Source organism: Vombatus ursinus, unplaced genomic scaffold (genome assembly GCF_900497805.2).
Source record: "Vombatus ursinus unplaced genomic scaffold, bare-nosed wombat genome assembly UNPS02005459.1, whole genome shotgun sequence".
In the NCBI taxonomy this organism is placed as follows: domain Eukaryota; kingdom Metazoa; phylum Chordata; class Mammalia; order Diprotodontia; family Vombatidae; genus Vombatus; species Vombatus ursinus.
The window spans coordinates 554,113-571,114 of NW_020945237.1; the positions used below are offsets into that span (position 1 = coordinate 554,113).

General features: G+C 40.7%; 1 protein-coding gene across 2 annotated transcripts in view; it reads right to left on the bottom strand.

Moving 5' to 3' along the window:
- The window catches only part of GLB1 (galactosidase beta 1), an 82,720-nt gene that overhangs the window by 21,552 nt on the left and 44,166 nt on the right, over positions 1-17,002 (bottom strand). For both annotated transcript variants that reach the window (XM_027847821.1, XM_027847822.1), the window contains exons 10-12: positions 14,777-14,889; positions 5,784-5,858; positions 2,047-2,136 (exon numbers count right to left, since the gene is read on the bottom strand). In XM_027847821.1, coding sequence (XP_027703622.1) covers positions 2,047-2,136; positions 5,784-5,858; positions 14,777-14,889 — 278 coding nt within the window. The remainder of the gene's footprint in view (positions 1-2,046; positions 2,137-5,783; positions 5,859-14,776; positions 14,890-17,002) is intronic.

Genomic DNA, 17,002 nt, shown 5'->3' on the forward strand with positions numbered 1-17,002 from the left:
TTTTGTTTTGGTTTTTTGCTTTTATGACAGGAGAGACATGAACATTAAAAAATTTTTTAATTAAAATTTTTTTAGCCACAGAGGGAGAAGCCATTAGAGAGGGAGAGAATGAAAATGAGAAAAATAACATGGAAAGGGGGATAGTTACTAGAGAGGGAAGATGGGATGAAATCGAGAGTACAAGTGGGAGGGTTGATTTGGAAAGGAAGAAAGGCATCTCATCCTCTGAGACCAGCAGGAAAGAAAAGAATATGAATGAAAACAGAAAAAGGCTGGGGTCTCCAATAAGCATAGAGAAGAGCACGATGGGTAGAGTTGGGGGCTTGAGGAGGGAGGGTTGGAGTTGCCATTGTGTAAAGCATGATGGGATCAAACAATAATGGATTTAAGGCTAGAAGGCCACTGAGTCCAACCTCTTCATTTTACAGAAAAGACCACTGAGACCCATTTGCCCAAGATCACACAAGTGGTAGCAAAGGTGGAATCTGAACCCAACTCTTGTGGCTCTAAATCTGTCACTTTTACCACTGTACTAAGAGACATAACTGAAGAACTGCTGTACCTAGTTGAGCTGAGTTAGCATGAATTTATAGTGGATCCAGCCATGAGATTCCTGACTTCCTCTAGCAGTATTCATTGTCTTTGGAGTAAGAATCAAGAAAGCAAAATGATGGTTGGGATTTGCCAGAGGGCAAGGGATTTGATGCATGGTAAAAAAAAAATGCTAATTACAGGATCAAACATGTGAAGAGAGGGCAGTGAAATCAGAATGGGAACACAGAATGGGAGAAAATGGAGGCATCAGGGTACTGGAGGAAATGATAAGTAAAAAGAGCACATTTGGAAGGAGCGTAGAGATGGAAGTGGTAGAAGGCCAGAAGACTGCAGTAATGGAGCAAAACCTCAAAGTTCAGTGTCTTGAAGACGGGAAGAGATAGTGAGGTCTAATATATCACTCCTCCTTAATGATGGCTGGGGGTAGGCATGAGATATAAGTCACGGGAGTTGACAAGGTCAATGACCTGAGAAGTTAAAGTATAACTTCATATGAAGAGCTAAGTCACTAAAGATGATGGCAAGAATTAGGGTGAAGAGGAAGACGGTAAGCTGTGGCCAAAAATCAGCACCTGAGAGCCACTGGGACTGAGCCTCTTGGCCAATTGGGTTCTTGGAAAACATATACACAACCCGTCCCTAGGCCACTACTAGGAAGCACTTCCAGTTTGAATTCTGTTAGACATAGCCTTTGAGAACCCAAGGTCACCAACACATCAAGATGAGAAACCAGTGAAAGAAAAAAAAAAAGAGAGAGAGAGAAACCAGTGAAAGAAGGTGCTAGTAGAGACTGGATTGCAATAAGCAAAGGCAAAAAAAGGCACTCAGCAGTATGTGAACAAAAAATGAAATCCTATAAAAATCCAAGATTCCAATTTTACTGATTTTTTTAATCTTCCTGTTTTTTTAAATTAATTTATTTTTAGTTTCCAACATTCACTTTCCAACATTCACTCTCCATCTCGTCTCTCCCCCCACCCCAAGATGGTGTGCATTCTGAATACCCCTCTCCTAAACTGCCCTCCCTTCTATCTCCCCCCCTTCTCTTATCCCCTTCTATTTTTCTGTAGGGCAGGACAGATTTCTATACCCCATTGCCCGTATATCTTATTTCCCAGTTGCATGTGAAAACAATTTTTAACATTTGTTTTTAAAACTTTGGGTTCCAAATTTTCTCCCTCCCTCTGTCCCCTCCTACCCTCACTGAGAAGTTCTTCCTCTTTTTCTTAAAAAAAAAAAAAAAGTGTTATAAAGGATGGCTCTGGAGAGAAGAGGAATGGATACAGAGAGAATTTTAGGTAATATAAGAACAAAATTTATTCTAAAAATAAAATCCATGATTATTTTACCCAAAGTCTTTTTTTATCCCTGGCTCCTTATTTAAGCCAAACTCAGAGAGGGAAAAATGAAGCAATGTAGAAATACATCTCTGCAAAATGGTAATACACTGAAGTGTTATTAACCGGTAATTCTATATGTTGGAAAACGTACCTGTTTCACCTCGACAAATGTCAAGGGATAAGTGCTATTTATCGGTCCAGCAGGGCACAAAATATCAAGAGTCTTTTCCACTGTATTTACCTGAAAACAAACCGGAAACAGATGCCCAGTCAATGCCTACTGGTCTTCATATATACCATCAAAGCCTGTTTTCAAAGACTTTGGTGGATACGACAAAAATCTCCAAACACAAAACAAGGAGTCACAGCATTCACTCTACTTTCCAACTATGTTACTAAACCCCACCACCATTCACGAGAAACGTAAATGAAGACAATCTTGTCCTAAAAGGACCAAATATTAAATTACGGGGTAAAAAAATCAATTTCCCCCTTAAAGGGGGAATCCGAAAATATATTGTTTTCCTCTTTGCCCTAAACTCATTTTTCTCTTTTTTGAGGCAAATGATTTTCTAGGTTAAGATAAAATATTAATCTAATAAAACATTAAGATAAAATATTAAATGCATGCACTCATTAGGGTTCCAATGGATATTTCAGAAAAATCTGAATTCCATTTTGTGTCAGTGATTGGTCAGATGCTCATATCAATCTATCAATGAAGCAATAAACATTTCTTATGCATCTCCGATGTGCCAAGCACTATGTTAGCTAATGGAGATACAAAGACAAAAAGTAAAATAGACGGTCTCTGCCCTCAAGGGACTTACACTCTATTCATGAAGAAAACATGAAGGTGTATCAGTCAATCAACAAGTATGTATTAAGCATCGACTACATCCTGGGCATTATGCTAGGTACTGGAGATACAAGTACAATGAAGGAAACGATCCCTACTTAGAAAGAGCTTATATTCTAATAGGGGAGACAAGAAGTACATATACAAGTATATAGAGAACAAATAAATACATATAAATGAAAAGTAGTTTAGGGCAGCTAGGAGGCGCCATAGTGCACAGAGCACTGGGCTTGGAATCAGAAAGACTCATCTTCATGAGTTCAAATCCAACCTCAGATACGAGGCATTTAGGGTTAGTGTTAGAGTCAGAGTCACTTAACCCCTGTTTGCCTCAGTTTCCTCATTTATTAAATGAGCTGGAGAAGGAAATGGCAAACCACTTCAGTATCTTTGCCAAGAAAACCCCAAAATGGATCATGAAGAGTCAGCCACAACTGAAATGACTCAACAACAACAACAAAGTTTGGGAGAAAGAACATGGGCAGATAAGGGGATAAGGACAGCACAGGCTTCATGTAGAGAGTGGAGCTAGGGCTGGGGCTTGAAGGAAGAAAGGAAGAGAAGGAGTACCTTCTAACAGATACAAGGGGATTTGGGGGAAAAGGCTCTTGCAGTGGGGCAGCGAGGTGGTGCATGGATAGAGCACTGGCCCTGAAGTCAGGAAGACCTGAGTTCAAATCTGGCCTCAGACCAAACACTTGACACTTACTAGCTGTGTGACCCTGGGCAAGTCACTTAACCCCAACTGCCTAAGGGGGGGGGGGGGGGGCCGCTTGCGGCGCGGGGGGGGGGGTCAGGAAAAGCTTCAAGAAGAAGCTGACATTTGAGTTCAATATTGAGGGAAATTAAGGATTCTAAGAGGCAGTGGGAAGGGGAGAGAGGGAAAGACAAGACCTGGATTATTATGTGTGAGGAATAACCAGAAATCCAGTTTGGTCAGGCCACTGAGTGCATGAAGGCTAGCAAGGCAAGCTGGGGCCAGGATGTAGAGGGATTTAAAGCTCAGACAAAGTAATTTATATTTGATCCCAAGAGTAATAAGAGCCACTGAAGTTTACGGTCAGACTTGCACTTCAGCTGTGTAGAGGATAGACTGGAGTGGGGAGAACTCTAAAGTTGGGAAACCAGAGAGAAACAGCTATTGAAACAGTCCAGGCTGAAGGTTATGGGGGAGTATAATGGGATGGTGGCTGTGTGAGTGGAGAGATGGGGACAGAGTCTAAAGATAGGATGGAGGGACAAAGATCTGGCAGTCAAGTAGGTATGTAGAGTGAGGAGGGGGTAAGAACTTGAGGATGACACTTGAACTTTCAAACCTGGGTATCTGGAAGAAGGGTGATGCCCTCTAATAGAAATAGAAATGTTTGAAAGAGGGGAAACAAAATCTTTCCCAAGCTAACAACTACACAAAATAACTAATCAGAGAAGCCCCTTTAGAAGTATGATTTAAGATTAATTTTTTTTCTAAAGATTCTTATCAGTCACAGAAACCACACTTCTTGTAGTATGTTGAGCACCTATATCTGATGTAAGCCAGGGGTGGAAAATGTGAGACTCACTCCTCAAGCTGTGTACTTAGAAATCAATAGAAGTCATGAATGGAAACATGATGCAATTTTATTGGGTATGTCACTTAAGATAAAGATATGCATGCATGCATGCACACACACACATATATATACGTACATATGCATGTATGTTATGGCACAATTTAAAGATGGTGGAATGCTCAAATTTTGCACAAGAAACATACAAGCTTGAAAAGTTTTGCTCTGGTTTAACACATTTTTGGAGTCTTAAGATGGGGACAGATCAAAGCACTTGGATTCCTGTGACTCCTTCCTAGCTAAGTGACCCCTGACAAGGAGCTGAATCTCTCTAAAGCATAATTTGTAAAATGAGGATACTATCTCTTGCCTCACAGGGTTATCAGGAAGCTCAAACCTAAAGATGCACCATCAGGGTCAGCTGTTGTTACTATGATTCTCATCCACCATCTTCTCTGTTGAATTCGCTCTTGCTTATAAATGTCCTTCCTGAAATGTGCAGCCCAGAACTGAATACCATATTCCACATGTGATCAAGGCTGAGTATCAAGAGATTATCCCTCACCTCTCCAGTCCTAGTCTACGGAACCTAAAGACTTAATCAATCTGAGGGACCCATCTATGAAAAGCAGTCATGGCAGAGAGATACAGAAATGACCTTAGAGTGAGGAAGTCTTGGGTTCATGTGCAATGCAGGTACTGTTTTTTATCTACACAAGTTCCTCTGTTTTCCCCACCCTGCTGCATACAATGCTCATGGCCATTATTTGTGATTCATTTTAGAAGTCTTTCTCCATGTTCTTCATCTTAACCCAAAGACCACAATAGGAAGGGCATGATTTTAAAGATGGAACAATGGCACAATTCCAAGTTGAAAAGAGCGTCTCTCTCTAAAAAACATTGAGAAAAGTGAGGTATACTGAAAAGGCTTTCGTCTGATACCATACCATTTACAACACTATAGACTCTAGGAGTGTCTTGAGATTTTTCTAAATCCAGACCCATTATATTTCACAAACATAAGGAATTCCCCCTCTACCAATATGATGGACAATTGTTCTGCCACATAGAGTCTTAAACAGTTGTCTACGACACAGATAGTGATTTGTCCAGTGTCACGTAGCCAGTAGCAGAGGTAAGGCCCAAACCCAGGTCTTCCTGATTCCAAGGACATCCCACTACACCAACCTGTCAAATGCCTTCTGCCAGTAAAATGGTCTCAGATATATTTTAAACACTCTCAATTATTCCTCCACTTTCAACCTTCCCAACATTTGCCCATACTCCTAGTATCTACATACACACACCCTCACTTTCCCCCTGAAAGTCCCCTACTTTTTCCTATTTTCACAGAAACCAAACTTAGATACACCTAATTATTCCCCTAGAAAAAAAATCATTTCCAGAAAGTTCAATGAGACACTCGTCCGCACTCGTGCTGTTATGCACCATGCCCAAATTCAGTGTGCTTTTTTTCTTTACCTGCTTCATAGCAACTTTTCCATAGGCAAACTTGGGGGTGGATGGAGGAATAGGTCCTTCTGGTAGTTTTTCAAACTATGAACAGGAAGGGAAAAAAAAACTCGTTAAAACCCTAGCAGCAGCATGACAAATATAGTGACAGTGGTGTTTTTTAGAAGACATGCTAAAATGAAACACTCTTCTAAGAGAAGGCAGAAAACAAGTTTATTTCTAGCTCATTTCCTCTACAGAGTTCTAGATGCTGTACAAACTTCTTTGTAATAACAAACAACTCTAAGCAGAAGAGCAGAACTATGGTGGGAGAAATGGGTGCCACAAAAGCCAGGGAAAAGAAGGAAGAAGGGGAGGAAGTTAGCAGATCTTCAAATACTTAATGGAGAGGTTAGACTAGATCAGGGGCCCTCCAGGTCCTCAAGTGCGGCCCTTAGGGCTGAGTCCAAGTTTTACAGAACAAATCCTTTTACTAAAGGGATTTGTTCTGTGAAGTTTGGATTCAGTCCAGGTTTTACAGAACAAATCCTTTAATTAAAGGGATTTTTCTGTGACATTTGGATTCAGTCAAAGGCCGCACTTGAGGACCTAGAGAGCCATGTGTGGCCTCGAGGCTGCAGGTTCCCCCCCGGACCACACGGTCTCGTAAGCCCCTTCAAGTTCTACCATGCTGGGATTCTTAAATTCAGAGTTTGAGGGGGCAGGTGGGAGAAATGCAGCAGAAAAGGAAGCCCTGATTTGAATTCTCTTCTGCTCAAGTTTGGATGAAGGAAGCTTAATAGTATTAATGATGGATTTTTATTCACTTGAGCCGCGTCTGAACTAGGGATTATTATACGTGACTAGCCAAAAGTCAAAGTGGATCTTGATTCAGTTCTGGGCCACTAACTTCCCAGCTCTGCTGCTTATGACCTACACGACCTAGTGCAAAGATCAGCCTCACCGATGCTGGAAAACGATGGCCCTTGACTCAAAGATGTGTGAGGGTCCCCTCGAGCTCTTTATCTATGATCCTTTCTCCAAATTTACTGGCCAGGAGACAGATAAATAACAACTTGGTCAGAAAGCATCAAAGGCTCAAAGGATGCTATTTAGGGCTGACAGGGACCTCAGGGACCTCAAAGACCGTCAGTCCAACCTCCTCATTTTATGTCACTTCCATACTTTCATGTTCCTGGGCACTTTCACATCATGGAACACACAAATATTGCTCCGTATCAGCAAAATTCCTATCTTTCTGTGATCCATACTTATGATTTCATCTTTATAAGGTACTTCTCATGTGGAAATTACCTTGTGGCAATGCAGATCTGAAACTCATCTAAGACTCAGAAGTCACTTAGGACACTGGGAAATTAAGTGACTTGCCCAAGGTCACGTGGCGAGTAACATCTGATGAATCAACAAGCATTTATTAAGCATTTACTAGGTGTTAGGCCCTGTGCTAGACAAAGAGGTTTTTAAAAAAAAGATAAAAATGAAATAATCCCTGTCCTCAAGAAGCTTACATTCTAGAGACATGCACACATAAGTATATACAAACTAGATACAGGTGTCTCAAAAGTCTTCGCGTAGCTTTAAGCAATTTAAGCAACATTTACAAATTTAATTTTAATTTAAAGCAGTTTAACAAAGTTTTAAGCTGCACTAAGATTTTTGAGACACCCTTTGCAAAATAATTAGGAGGCAAGTTTTTTGGCTTTTTTTTTTTTTTTTTGGGTAGGAGCTGGAGAAATCAGGAAAAGAAGGTGGTGTTTGCAATGACCTTGGAAGGAAACTAGGAATTCTAAGAGCTGGAAGTGAGGAGGAAGTGCATTTTGGGAGAGGGAGGAGGGGAGGCAGCCTGTACGAAGAGAAGGAGATATGATGACAATGAGGAAGATGCCACGTATTTACAGCGCCTCAAGGTTTACAAAGCATTTTACATTTTATCTCATTTGATCCAATTATCACAACCCAGTGAGATAAGTGCTATGATTATCTCCATCTCATAGATGAGAAAATTGAGGCTAATAGGTTAAAATGACTTGTGCAGAGCCAAAAAACATCTAGTAAGGGTCTGAGATGGAAACTAGAATCTTCCCCACTTCCAAGCTCAACACTGGCCATGGCAAAGAGACCAATCTGGCCAGAGTGCAGCGGATGAGAAGGAGAATAAGTAGTACCTAATAAAGCCTGAAAGGTAGTATGTGCCAGCTCTCTATCAGATACCTATGCCAAGCTGCCCCTCATTGGTAAAGTGTTATGCTCCTTAGATGACACATGATAAGAGGGCTTACATTCTACCCAAGTAGAAATGATGGGAGACGACAGGGCAGGTTCAATGATAAGAGCAGCAGATCTTCTTTTAAATTCTACTTATTACCTATGTGGCCTTGGGTAAATCAATTCCCTACTCTCTGGCCCTGAGTTTTCCAATTATACAATGATGGAGTTGGATTGGACATACTGTAAGGTCTCTTGCAGTTCTGAATGTGTAATCCTAGGGACCTTCTGATTATATTCCCTACTCTTTGGGGGCAGACACAGGTGACTTGGAATTCAGGGTCCCTCGTGACTGTCAGAATTCCCAAAACCAAGAAAATCTCAAAAGTGGGTCTTTGGAAACTTGGTGAGCAGTTAGAACAGACAACTGTCACCAAATTCCTCATGAATTAAGACAGTTCTGCAGAGAAACGCCCCCTTCCCCCCAAAAAAGGTTACCTACAATTAAAATGAAAACTGACCCAAAAAAAAAAGTTTCTTCCTACAATGTTCTTGAAATATGCAGAGTAATTATGAACCTCTGGCTGAAGTGTTAACCATGTCTAGTCAGATTTTTACCCACACCAAAGAGGATTATTTACTAGCTAGGAGGCACCTTGAAATTTTCAAGCAAGTAAGACTACCTGGAGTCATCACTGTTCAGTACCAGTAACCTGTCAAGTCACGAGGTACCGACATCTCCCTCAGAGACAGAAAACTGGTGACACGGGTCTGTCTGAATTCTCCTGGACTCCACTCTGGGCAGCCCTCCCAATCACCCCAAGTAATTTACTGTTGACGTGGGAGGAAAGGAGCTCTAGACAGTTCAAGAATGACTGTTAATGCGTTATTAAATTCTACCTGCCTGAAAGACAGACCTCAAAGTACTTCCATTTTTACTATCCTACATACTTCTGTGGAAGATGACGAGTCTTTTTTTTAAACTTCATTTTACAGACTGGAAAAGTGACAGGCACCAGCCACTGCTCCAGATCCGTAAATTCTCCTCCCCTTATACTTTTCCATATGGCCAACGAATCAGTAGCATCACCATCACAGGAGGGTAATAATAACATTAAGAACACCCCAAATGGCATCATGAAGAGTTGAACATGACTGAAACGACTCAACATCAAAGTGTAAGAACGCCTGGATTTCAGCTAAGAAGAGAGTCAGCAGGGGATGAGGGACATATATAATATAGGACAGGATTAAAACAAACTAACTTGGAATTGAAAGTGCTTCACCAACTAACTTTTTTTAAGCCTTACCATTTACTTCTCTTCATTCCATGTATATTGGAGCCAAACTGGCTATTCATGCTTCAATCTCCCACCTCCATGCATTTGCAAAAGTTGTCCCCAGGCCTGGGAATGTTTTCTCCTCTTACCCACCACTCAGATTCCTTATCCTAAGATCTAGAGTTGAAAGGTCCTTGGAGGCCATTGACGCTAACCCTCTCATTTTATAGAGAAAGAAACTGAAACACAGAGTGACTTGCCCAAAGGCGCACAGCTAGTAAATGTCTGAGAAAGAATTTGAACCCAGGTCTTCATGACTTCAAGTCCAGCACTCTAACCACTACTCAGTACTACCTCATCTTCCAGGCTCAGCTAAGATGTCACCTCCTCAAAGATTTCCCTGATCCCTCTCCCCTCCCCCAGTGGTTAATTTGATTTCTCTCATAAAAATAGCTTCCATCTATTTATCTGTGTAAATCTTATATTCTCCCAAGGAAAATTAATAATAACAATTTATACAGCGCTTTAAGGCTTGCAAAGCACTTTATATTTGTTAACTCATTTGATTCTCACAACAATTCTTGCATATAGTAGGTGTTTAATAAGTGCAAGTTGAATCAAACTGAATTCTTATCCAAACCAGAAATAAAGAAAGTTTGGGCAATATGGTATAAGAAGGAAGAGAATGCTAAGGAGTCAGAAGACAGAGGCATTTACTATCTCCCCAAGTATCTACCTCATTGCCAGAATTTATCTTCAAATGAAGGAATAACAACCTATTGTAAACTGGGATGACTGTGTCTATATGATAGTTCCATTTCAAAAAGTCTTGGGGTAGGGGCAGCTAGGTGGCAAAGTGGATAGAGCACCAGACCCAGAGTCAGGAGTTCAAATCCAGCCTCCTTACACACTTACTAGCTGTGTGACCCTCGGCAAGTCACTTAACCCCAATTGCCTAAAAAAAAAAAAAAGAAAAGAAAAAGAAAAAGAAAAGGTCTTGGGGTATGGGCTTTAGTGGATAGCAAACTCTAGTCTAAGTCACCATAATTGTGATCTAGAAGCCCAAAATACTTATTTATGGCTTCCTCTGAGCTGGACCAGTGGTTTCTTCGGTGTGCAGTTAGGGAACTCCTGGTGAGGCACAGGGTGGGGGAGGAGGTTGAGACAGAGATTTAGTCACTTGCCCCCAGTTACACAGTCAGGATGCGTCAGAGCCACTCGGGGCTACAATCTAATAACAGCTAAAAATAGCTGAGATTTATATAACACATACTATGTGCCAGACACCGTGCTAATTGCTCTACAATTTTTACCTCATTTGATCCTTACAACAACCTTGGGAAGTAGGCCCTATTATTATCCCTTTACAGGTGAGGAAACTGAGGCAAACAGAGACCACATAACTTGCCCATGGTCACGATCTTAACTTTACATTAATAGAAATACTGTATGCAGAACAAGGGAAATGATATTCCCACTGTATTCTGCCCTGCTTAGAGCAACCAATCAACAAGCACTTATTAAGTGCCTGCTGTGTGCTGGGTACTGTTTTCAGTTCCGGGCTCTGCTTCTTAGGAAAGTCATTGTCAAGATGGAATGGCTCAGGAGGAATAAAACAGAGTTCTTTGTTTTTAGTTAGATTGAGGGGAAAAGAGAAGGCTCAAAGAGAAGACAGGACCATTCCCCATGGATGGAGATGATAATGATAATGGATGAAAAAAAAAAGGCAAAATGACTCAATTTTGATCTTTCTTATTTTCTCCTCAATCAAGGGGAATGATTGTTGGTCTCAAAAGAACAGAACAAAGAGATAAATAAACACATGGTACAAGACCATGAGGCTACTCTGATTAACTCAAGTCCACAGTACTAGAAAGAAGTCAAGTCCACCCAAAGAACCGTGAAGGCCTGAATTGGCCTCAGGCTCTCCATCTATCTAATGAGAAGGTGGAAGAGAGCATTGCTAACATGTTTCCAATTCTAGAGCTTGAGCCTGTGAACTAATAATTCTCACACCCTCAAATAACTCAATGGGGCCTCCGTAAACCAGGTCAAATCCCTTTCCAGTATACCATGTTCTCCACAAGGGTCAAAAAGCCTTGAAAACAAAACAGCTCCGGAAGCTCTGTAACTAACATAAATTAAGAGGCAAGAATAAGTACTTCATTCAAATTATTTTGTCTCTGTTGAGCTGCTTTTGCTGGAAAGTGATAGAGGGGACAACCCCCACCCCCAAAAAGAGACTCCTCCAGCTCCGGGGTGAGGATGGAGACATCACAACAAGGCTGACTGTCTGGAGAACTTTCTTCCATTTATGGAGAAAGGGGCCAGAGAATAAGAATTTAGGCAGCTAATCAGAAAGGTTAGAAAGCAACAGAGGCATGAGACCCAGGCAGATTGTGACGCCAAGCAGATGCAGAGGCTGAACACAAACTAGCAAAGAAAGATGGCGGTCTCTGACTCCAAGCTAGTAGTTTCAGAGTAGGCTGGTAAGGGAAAAACGAATAATTGATGAGAAAGGGAAAGTAAATTAAATATTGATCCCCTTCAAAGTTAATGGTTGGAGGTAAGGGAGTCCAGGAGAAAGAAGCACTGGCTTGGGAGTCGGAGGTCCTGACTTCTATTCTTACTCCAGATGCTTACTCTCTGTGTAATTTAGGGTAAGTCAATTAATCTCTTTGGACCTCTTGGACTAAAGGACTTCTGAGGTTTCTTCCAGGTCTAATCTATGATTAAAATGCTAAATCTGACTGCTTTGATATAAAGATTAGATTATCTGATTCTATTATCTTTAACTTGGATGTGTGATAGAGGCCTTTTCTACCTGAGACTATTTCTATTTTAATAATAATAATAATAATAAAATAATTAACAACAACAGTTCAAATCTGGCCTCAGACACTGCTGTGTGACCCTGGGCAAGTCACTTTGCCCAACTGCTGCCTCACCCTGCCAAAAAATAGTAAGAACAATAGCTAACATTTACATAGCACTCACAGAGGTTCAGAGAGGCAGATTTTGGCCCTGTCTAAGGAAACAAAGACCCAAACAGAACTGTTCAAAAATGGAATGAGCAGCTATCTAGGGGAAGGAGTGAGCTCTACATTGCTGGAGAGCTTTAGGCAGATCCTACAAGGGAAGGATCACTTGGCAGGAATGATATAGGAGACAGTTATGCTTCAGGTCAGGCTTAGGTTAGGTCAGAAGTTCTTTATCTGGATCCCAGAGAACTCCAAGATAGATTGGATAGATTTCTAGAGGTCTGTGAACTTGGATAGAAAACTCCAGGAGGGTATCTATCCATGGATAGATTTCTGGGGGTCTGGGAGCTTGGATGGAAAAAAAAATTATTTTTATTTTCACTAAACTCTAAAATTTAGCATTTTCTTCAATTATAATAAAAACACACATTATTCTGAAAAGGGGTCCAAAGGCATCAGACTGCCAAAGGATCAGGACACACAAAATAGTTAAGAATCCCTGGGTCAGCCGGTTCTTTCTAGCTCCAACATGTCAAGACGACTCATCCCTGCATCCTCTGAAAACACGCTAATGCATTAAACCAGAGGCTTAACAACTATTTGTCTCCTGGCACCGAACAGGTGGACCAGGCGCCCATCTGCTCTGCCTGTCCAGAAGGAACTGCTTTTGCAGCTACAAACCATTCACCCCACCCCTTCCTCACCTTTGCAAAGAGCAGAGCCCATGCAGCTCAGTAAAAACAAGTGGGAGGGGCTCTCTACCTTAGCAGATTCTGAAGTGGTAAGGGGAGCTCTGGAAGGGTGGTGACCGGAACTCACAGGAGTTCCAAGTAGCTAGGCAGGAAAACAAAGACAGGTGTGAGGAAGGACTTCCCTGCATGTGACTCAGGAACCAGAACCTCTGGAAAGAGAACGCCCCCAGCAGCATCCCCCCTCCTGAAATGGCAGGACAGGAAAGAAATTCAGGCCATATTCTATGTAGGACAGCACGTCCTAAATCTGAATTGTCCCATCTTCCATAGGACATCTGACTGTAAAACGTAAATACTATTCTCTTAATATTTCTCCATGGAAGATAGATGGGTTCTTAATTTTCTGTGTGCCCTCCTTTGGCAACTGGATAAAGCCTCTGGACACCTTTCTTAGAATGTTTTTAAATGCGACCCTAGAGTCAGGAGGACCTGAGTTCAAATCCAGCCTCAGACACTTGACACTTACTAGTTGTGTGACCCTGGGCAAGTCACTTAACCCTGACTGCCTCACCAAAAAAAAAAAAAAAAGCTTTAAAATATATAAAATAAAATAACAGGGTTACAAATGAAACCAATTCTATTGTAACATAGTTATTAAAATATTTTTCAATACAAGTTTATAGACCCTACCCCCGGTAACAGAAGGATCACTGGTCAATAGAGAAATGTTGGGGTCCAAGGCTGTATAACTTTAAAAAAAGTCATTGAACCTCTGGTCTCAAAATGACAGAGCCAAAAAAAAATAAAATAAAAAGTAATTAATTAAATGAAAAAGATTTAAAAAAACTCGAAGTAAAGGTTGTACATGACATTAAAAATTTAAGACAATTTTCTTTTAAAAACACACACGTACACTCCCTATCTACAAGTGGAAAATCTTTGTACTACAAGTTTATTTCAAAACTCAAGTGACTACTTATGATGAAAAATGCTATCCACCTCCAGAGAAAGAATTGATGGAGTCTGAATACAGATTAAAACATGCTTTTTTAAACTTTCTTTATTATTCTTGGGGATTTTTTGGTCTGTGTTTTCTTTTTCAACAAGGCTAACATGGAAATGTTTTGCATGACTGCACATGCATAATCTATATCAAACTGCTTTCCTTCTCAAGGAAGAGGTGGGGAAGGAGGGAGGGAGAGAATTTGTAACTCAAATTTTTAAAAACAAGTGTTAAAAATTTTTGTTTCCATGTAATTGAGAAAAAAAATTTTTTTTAAACTCAAGTGACTGAGCAGAAAGACTGCGGATTTGTAAAAAGCCACAGCAGAGACAGGAAACGCCACCTGGGAGGCTCAGGTCATGCTGTCAGAGGCAGGCATCAATGCCCGGCCAGCTCTAAGCTACTAGCATCTGTCCAAGGCACAGGAATGCAGAGTAAACCTCAAGGACAACTTGGCTGTGACCATCAATGGAAAATAATATTCCCACTGGACTTGAACCAAATCATATGTGCAAAGCATCTCAATCTGGGGAGCAGGTAGGAATCACAAAAAATCATCTAGTCATTTTACAGACAACTAGGCGACAGAAGATAGAAGGCTGAACCTAAATTCAGGAAGACCTGAATTAACCACTCTGGCCTCAGTTTCCTCATTTGTAACACCTACCTCCCAGGGTTGTTATGAGGAGCAAGCAAGACAGCACTTGCAAAGCACTTTGCAAACCTCCAGTTACTCATCACCATCATTATGACTATGAGCACTCCTTCCGACTCTAAATCCTATGAGCCTTTCATCTTACATCAGACCTTCAAGGCCTGAATCCTTATACAAAACACTCACCTTTCCAATAGCTTCCCTCAGAGCAAAGTACTTCTCGGTGAGGTCTCCCGCTTCACTCAACGGGGCATCGTAGTCATAACTAGTAGGTTGTGGTGAATAAGGTGTATTGGCTCCTAAGAAGTAAAAGAGTAACAATTTTTAACAGTTGAAACAATGAGAAGAGGTTCAAGGAAAAGCAATCATTTTGGCATACACTTAAGCCAAGTGTTTTTGTTTTTTTTTTTGCTAGGCAATCGGGGTTAAGTGACTTGCCCAGGGTCATACTGCTAGCAAATGTTTGTGCTGTATGTCTGAGTCCAGATTTGAACTCTGGTCCTCCTGACTCCAAGGACAGAGCTCCATCCACTGAGCCACCTAGCTGCCCCCTAAGCAACTGTTCTTGAATGATTATGAGATGTAGGGCCCTTGAGGGGCCAAGAGTACTGTCTTCAAGCATTTAAAGGACTGTTTAGTTGGAAAGTAGAAGTAGGATTGATTGTTCTTCTCTGGGAAGACTTTTATGAACTGATAAAGAGCGAAGCAGGCAGAACCAAGAAAAAGAAATCCAAAATGACGACAACATAAATGGAAAGAATGAAAACAAAACATTGAAAACCAAAGGCTATAAAATTATAAGGACCAAGTTGGACCCCAGAGAAGAAATATAAGAAAGCAACTGCATAGAACATCATACTCTGCCCCCATTAGAATGTAAGGTTCTAAAGGGTAGGGAAGAGGTGAAACTGAGTAGATACAAATGTAAAGTCCTACGCTTTTAGGCTCAAAAAACTAACAGAACACAGGAGATGTAGCTTAAGAACAATTCAGGTTAAAAAAAAAAGGCAAGTTTTTGAAGTAGTTACTAAAAAAAGCTAATGCGATTTTTTAAAAAGTAACAAATTGGAAATCCAGTCCCATGTTACTATATTCTAGATAGAACACATCTACAGTAATGTTCATATCTATAGGCGCCACCATGAAATTGGAAGATGACAAGGATGGTGATGAATGTGTGTCAAATGATAAGTGTTTATTAGCTTTGTAAAAAGATGATTTGTAGGGGCAGCTAGGTGGCTCAGTGCATGGAGCATCGGACCTGAAGTCAGGAAGACCTGAGTTCAAATCTGGCCTCAGACACTTGACACTTACTAGTTGTGTGACCTTGGGCAAGTCACTTAATCCCTAAAAATTTTTTTTAGAAAATTAAAAATTAAAAATAAATTAAAAATAAAAATAAAATAAAATAAAAACAAAAAGATGATTTGTGGGAGATTGAGAGCTACTCCCCAAAGTCTTAGAGGTGGATGAGGGATTAGACATGTTCCATGTCACTCCAAAGACAAGAACTGGAACAAAAGGGAAAGCTACCAGAAGGCAGATTTGTTCTTAATATAAAGGGGCAATTTTCCAACAATTAGAGCTCTCCAGACCTAGAACTGGCTGCCCTGCAAACTCATGAGTTTTTCATCACCCCATATTATTCAGCCATGGGCTGAATGGCCGCCATTTAGGAATGGCATTGAGGGTATTCCTCCTTGATGGGATGAGGTTAGACTGGACAATCTCTGAAGGGTCTATGACCTGGAGACACTGTCCTCCTAATAATTCTAATCCCTGGGGAAAAGAGTCAGTCAACATATACTCTGGGTGACTTTCCCTATCCCCCACAAAAGGGGGACAACTACAATTTCCCTAGAATTTTTGTCTTCTTAGGTAACCTAAATGAGGCTAAACAATGAACTAGAAATTTACAAGTTATACCATTCTGAATGTTAAGTCATTCTGTCGCCTGACTGGGGCTTAAAGTAAAGATGCAAAAGAGGGAAATTAGCATTAAGGCTGAGTGAGAGTTTTTATTCTGGGCCATACACTGCAAGCCCAGTGCCTGGAACACAGTAAGTACTTAATAAAAATTTTTTTGCATTTATTCATTCATTAACACACTTGAAAATGCTTCTGGATATGTCAAATAGAGGCTAAAAATAAAGCCTTTCTCTACACCCATTATTTCATGATTTTCCAGTACAATTCAATTGGATAACATTTATTAAGTACCTACTGTGTACAGCTTGGTGCTGGGAGGGGAGGGAGTTAAAGTTTAGGTAAAACATAGTAAAATAAGCTCCATGAGGACACGAAATGCCTTGAAGACAAAAGAAGTAGTGACTTCAGAGGACTGACGGTTAAGTAGCCATTCCAACACTCAGTAGACAGATGTAGAGCTACAGATGTGGAATAAGGCCTCTA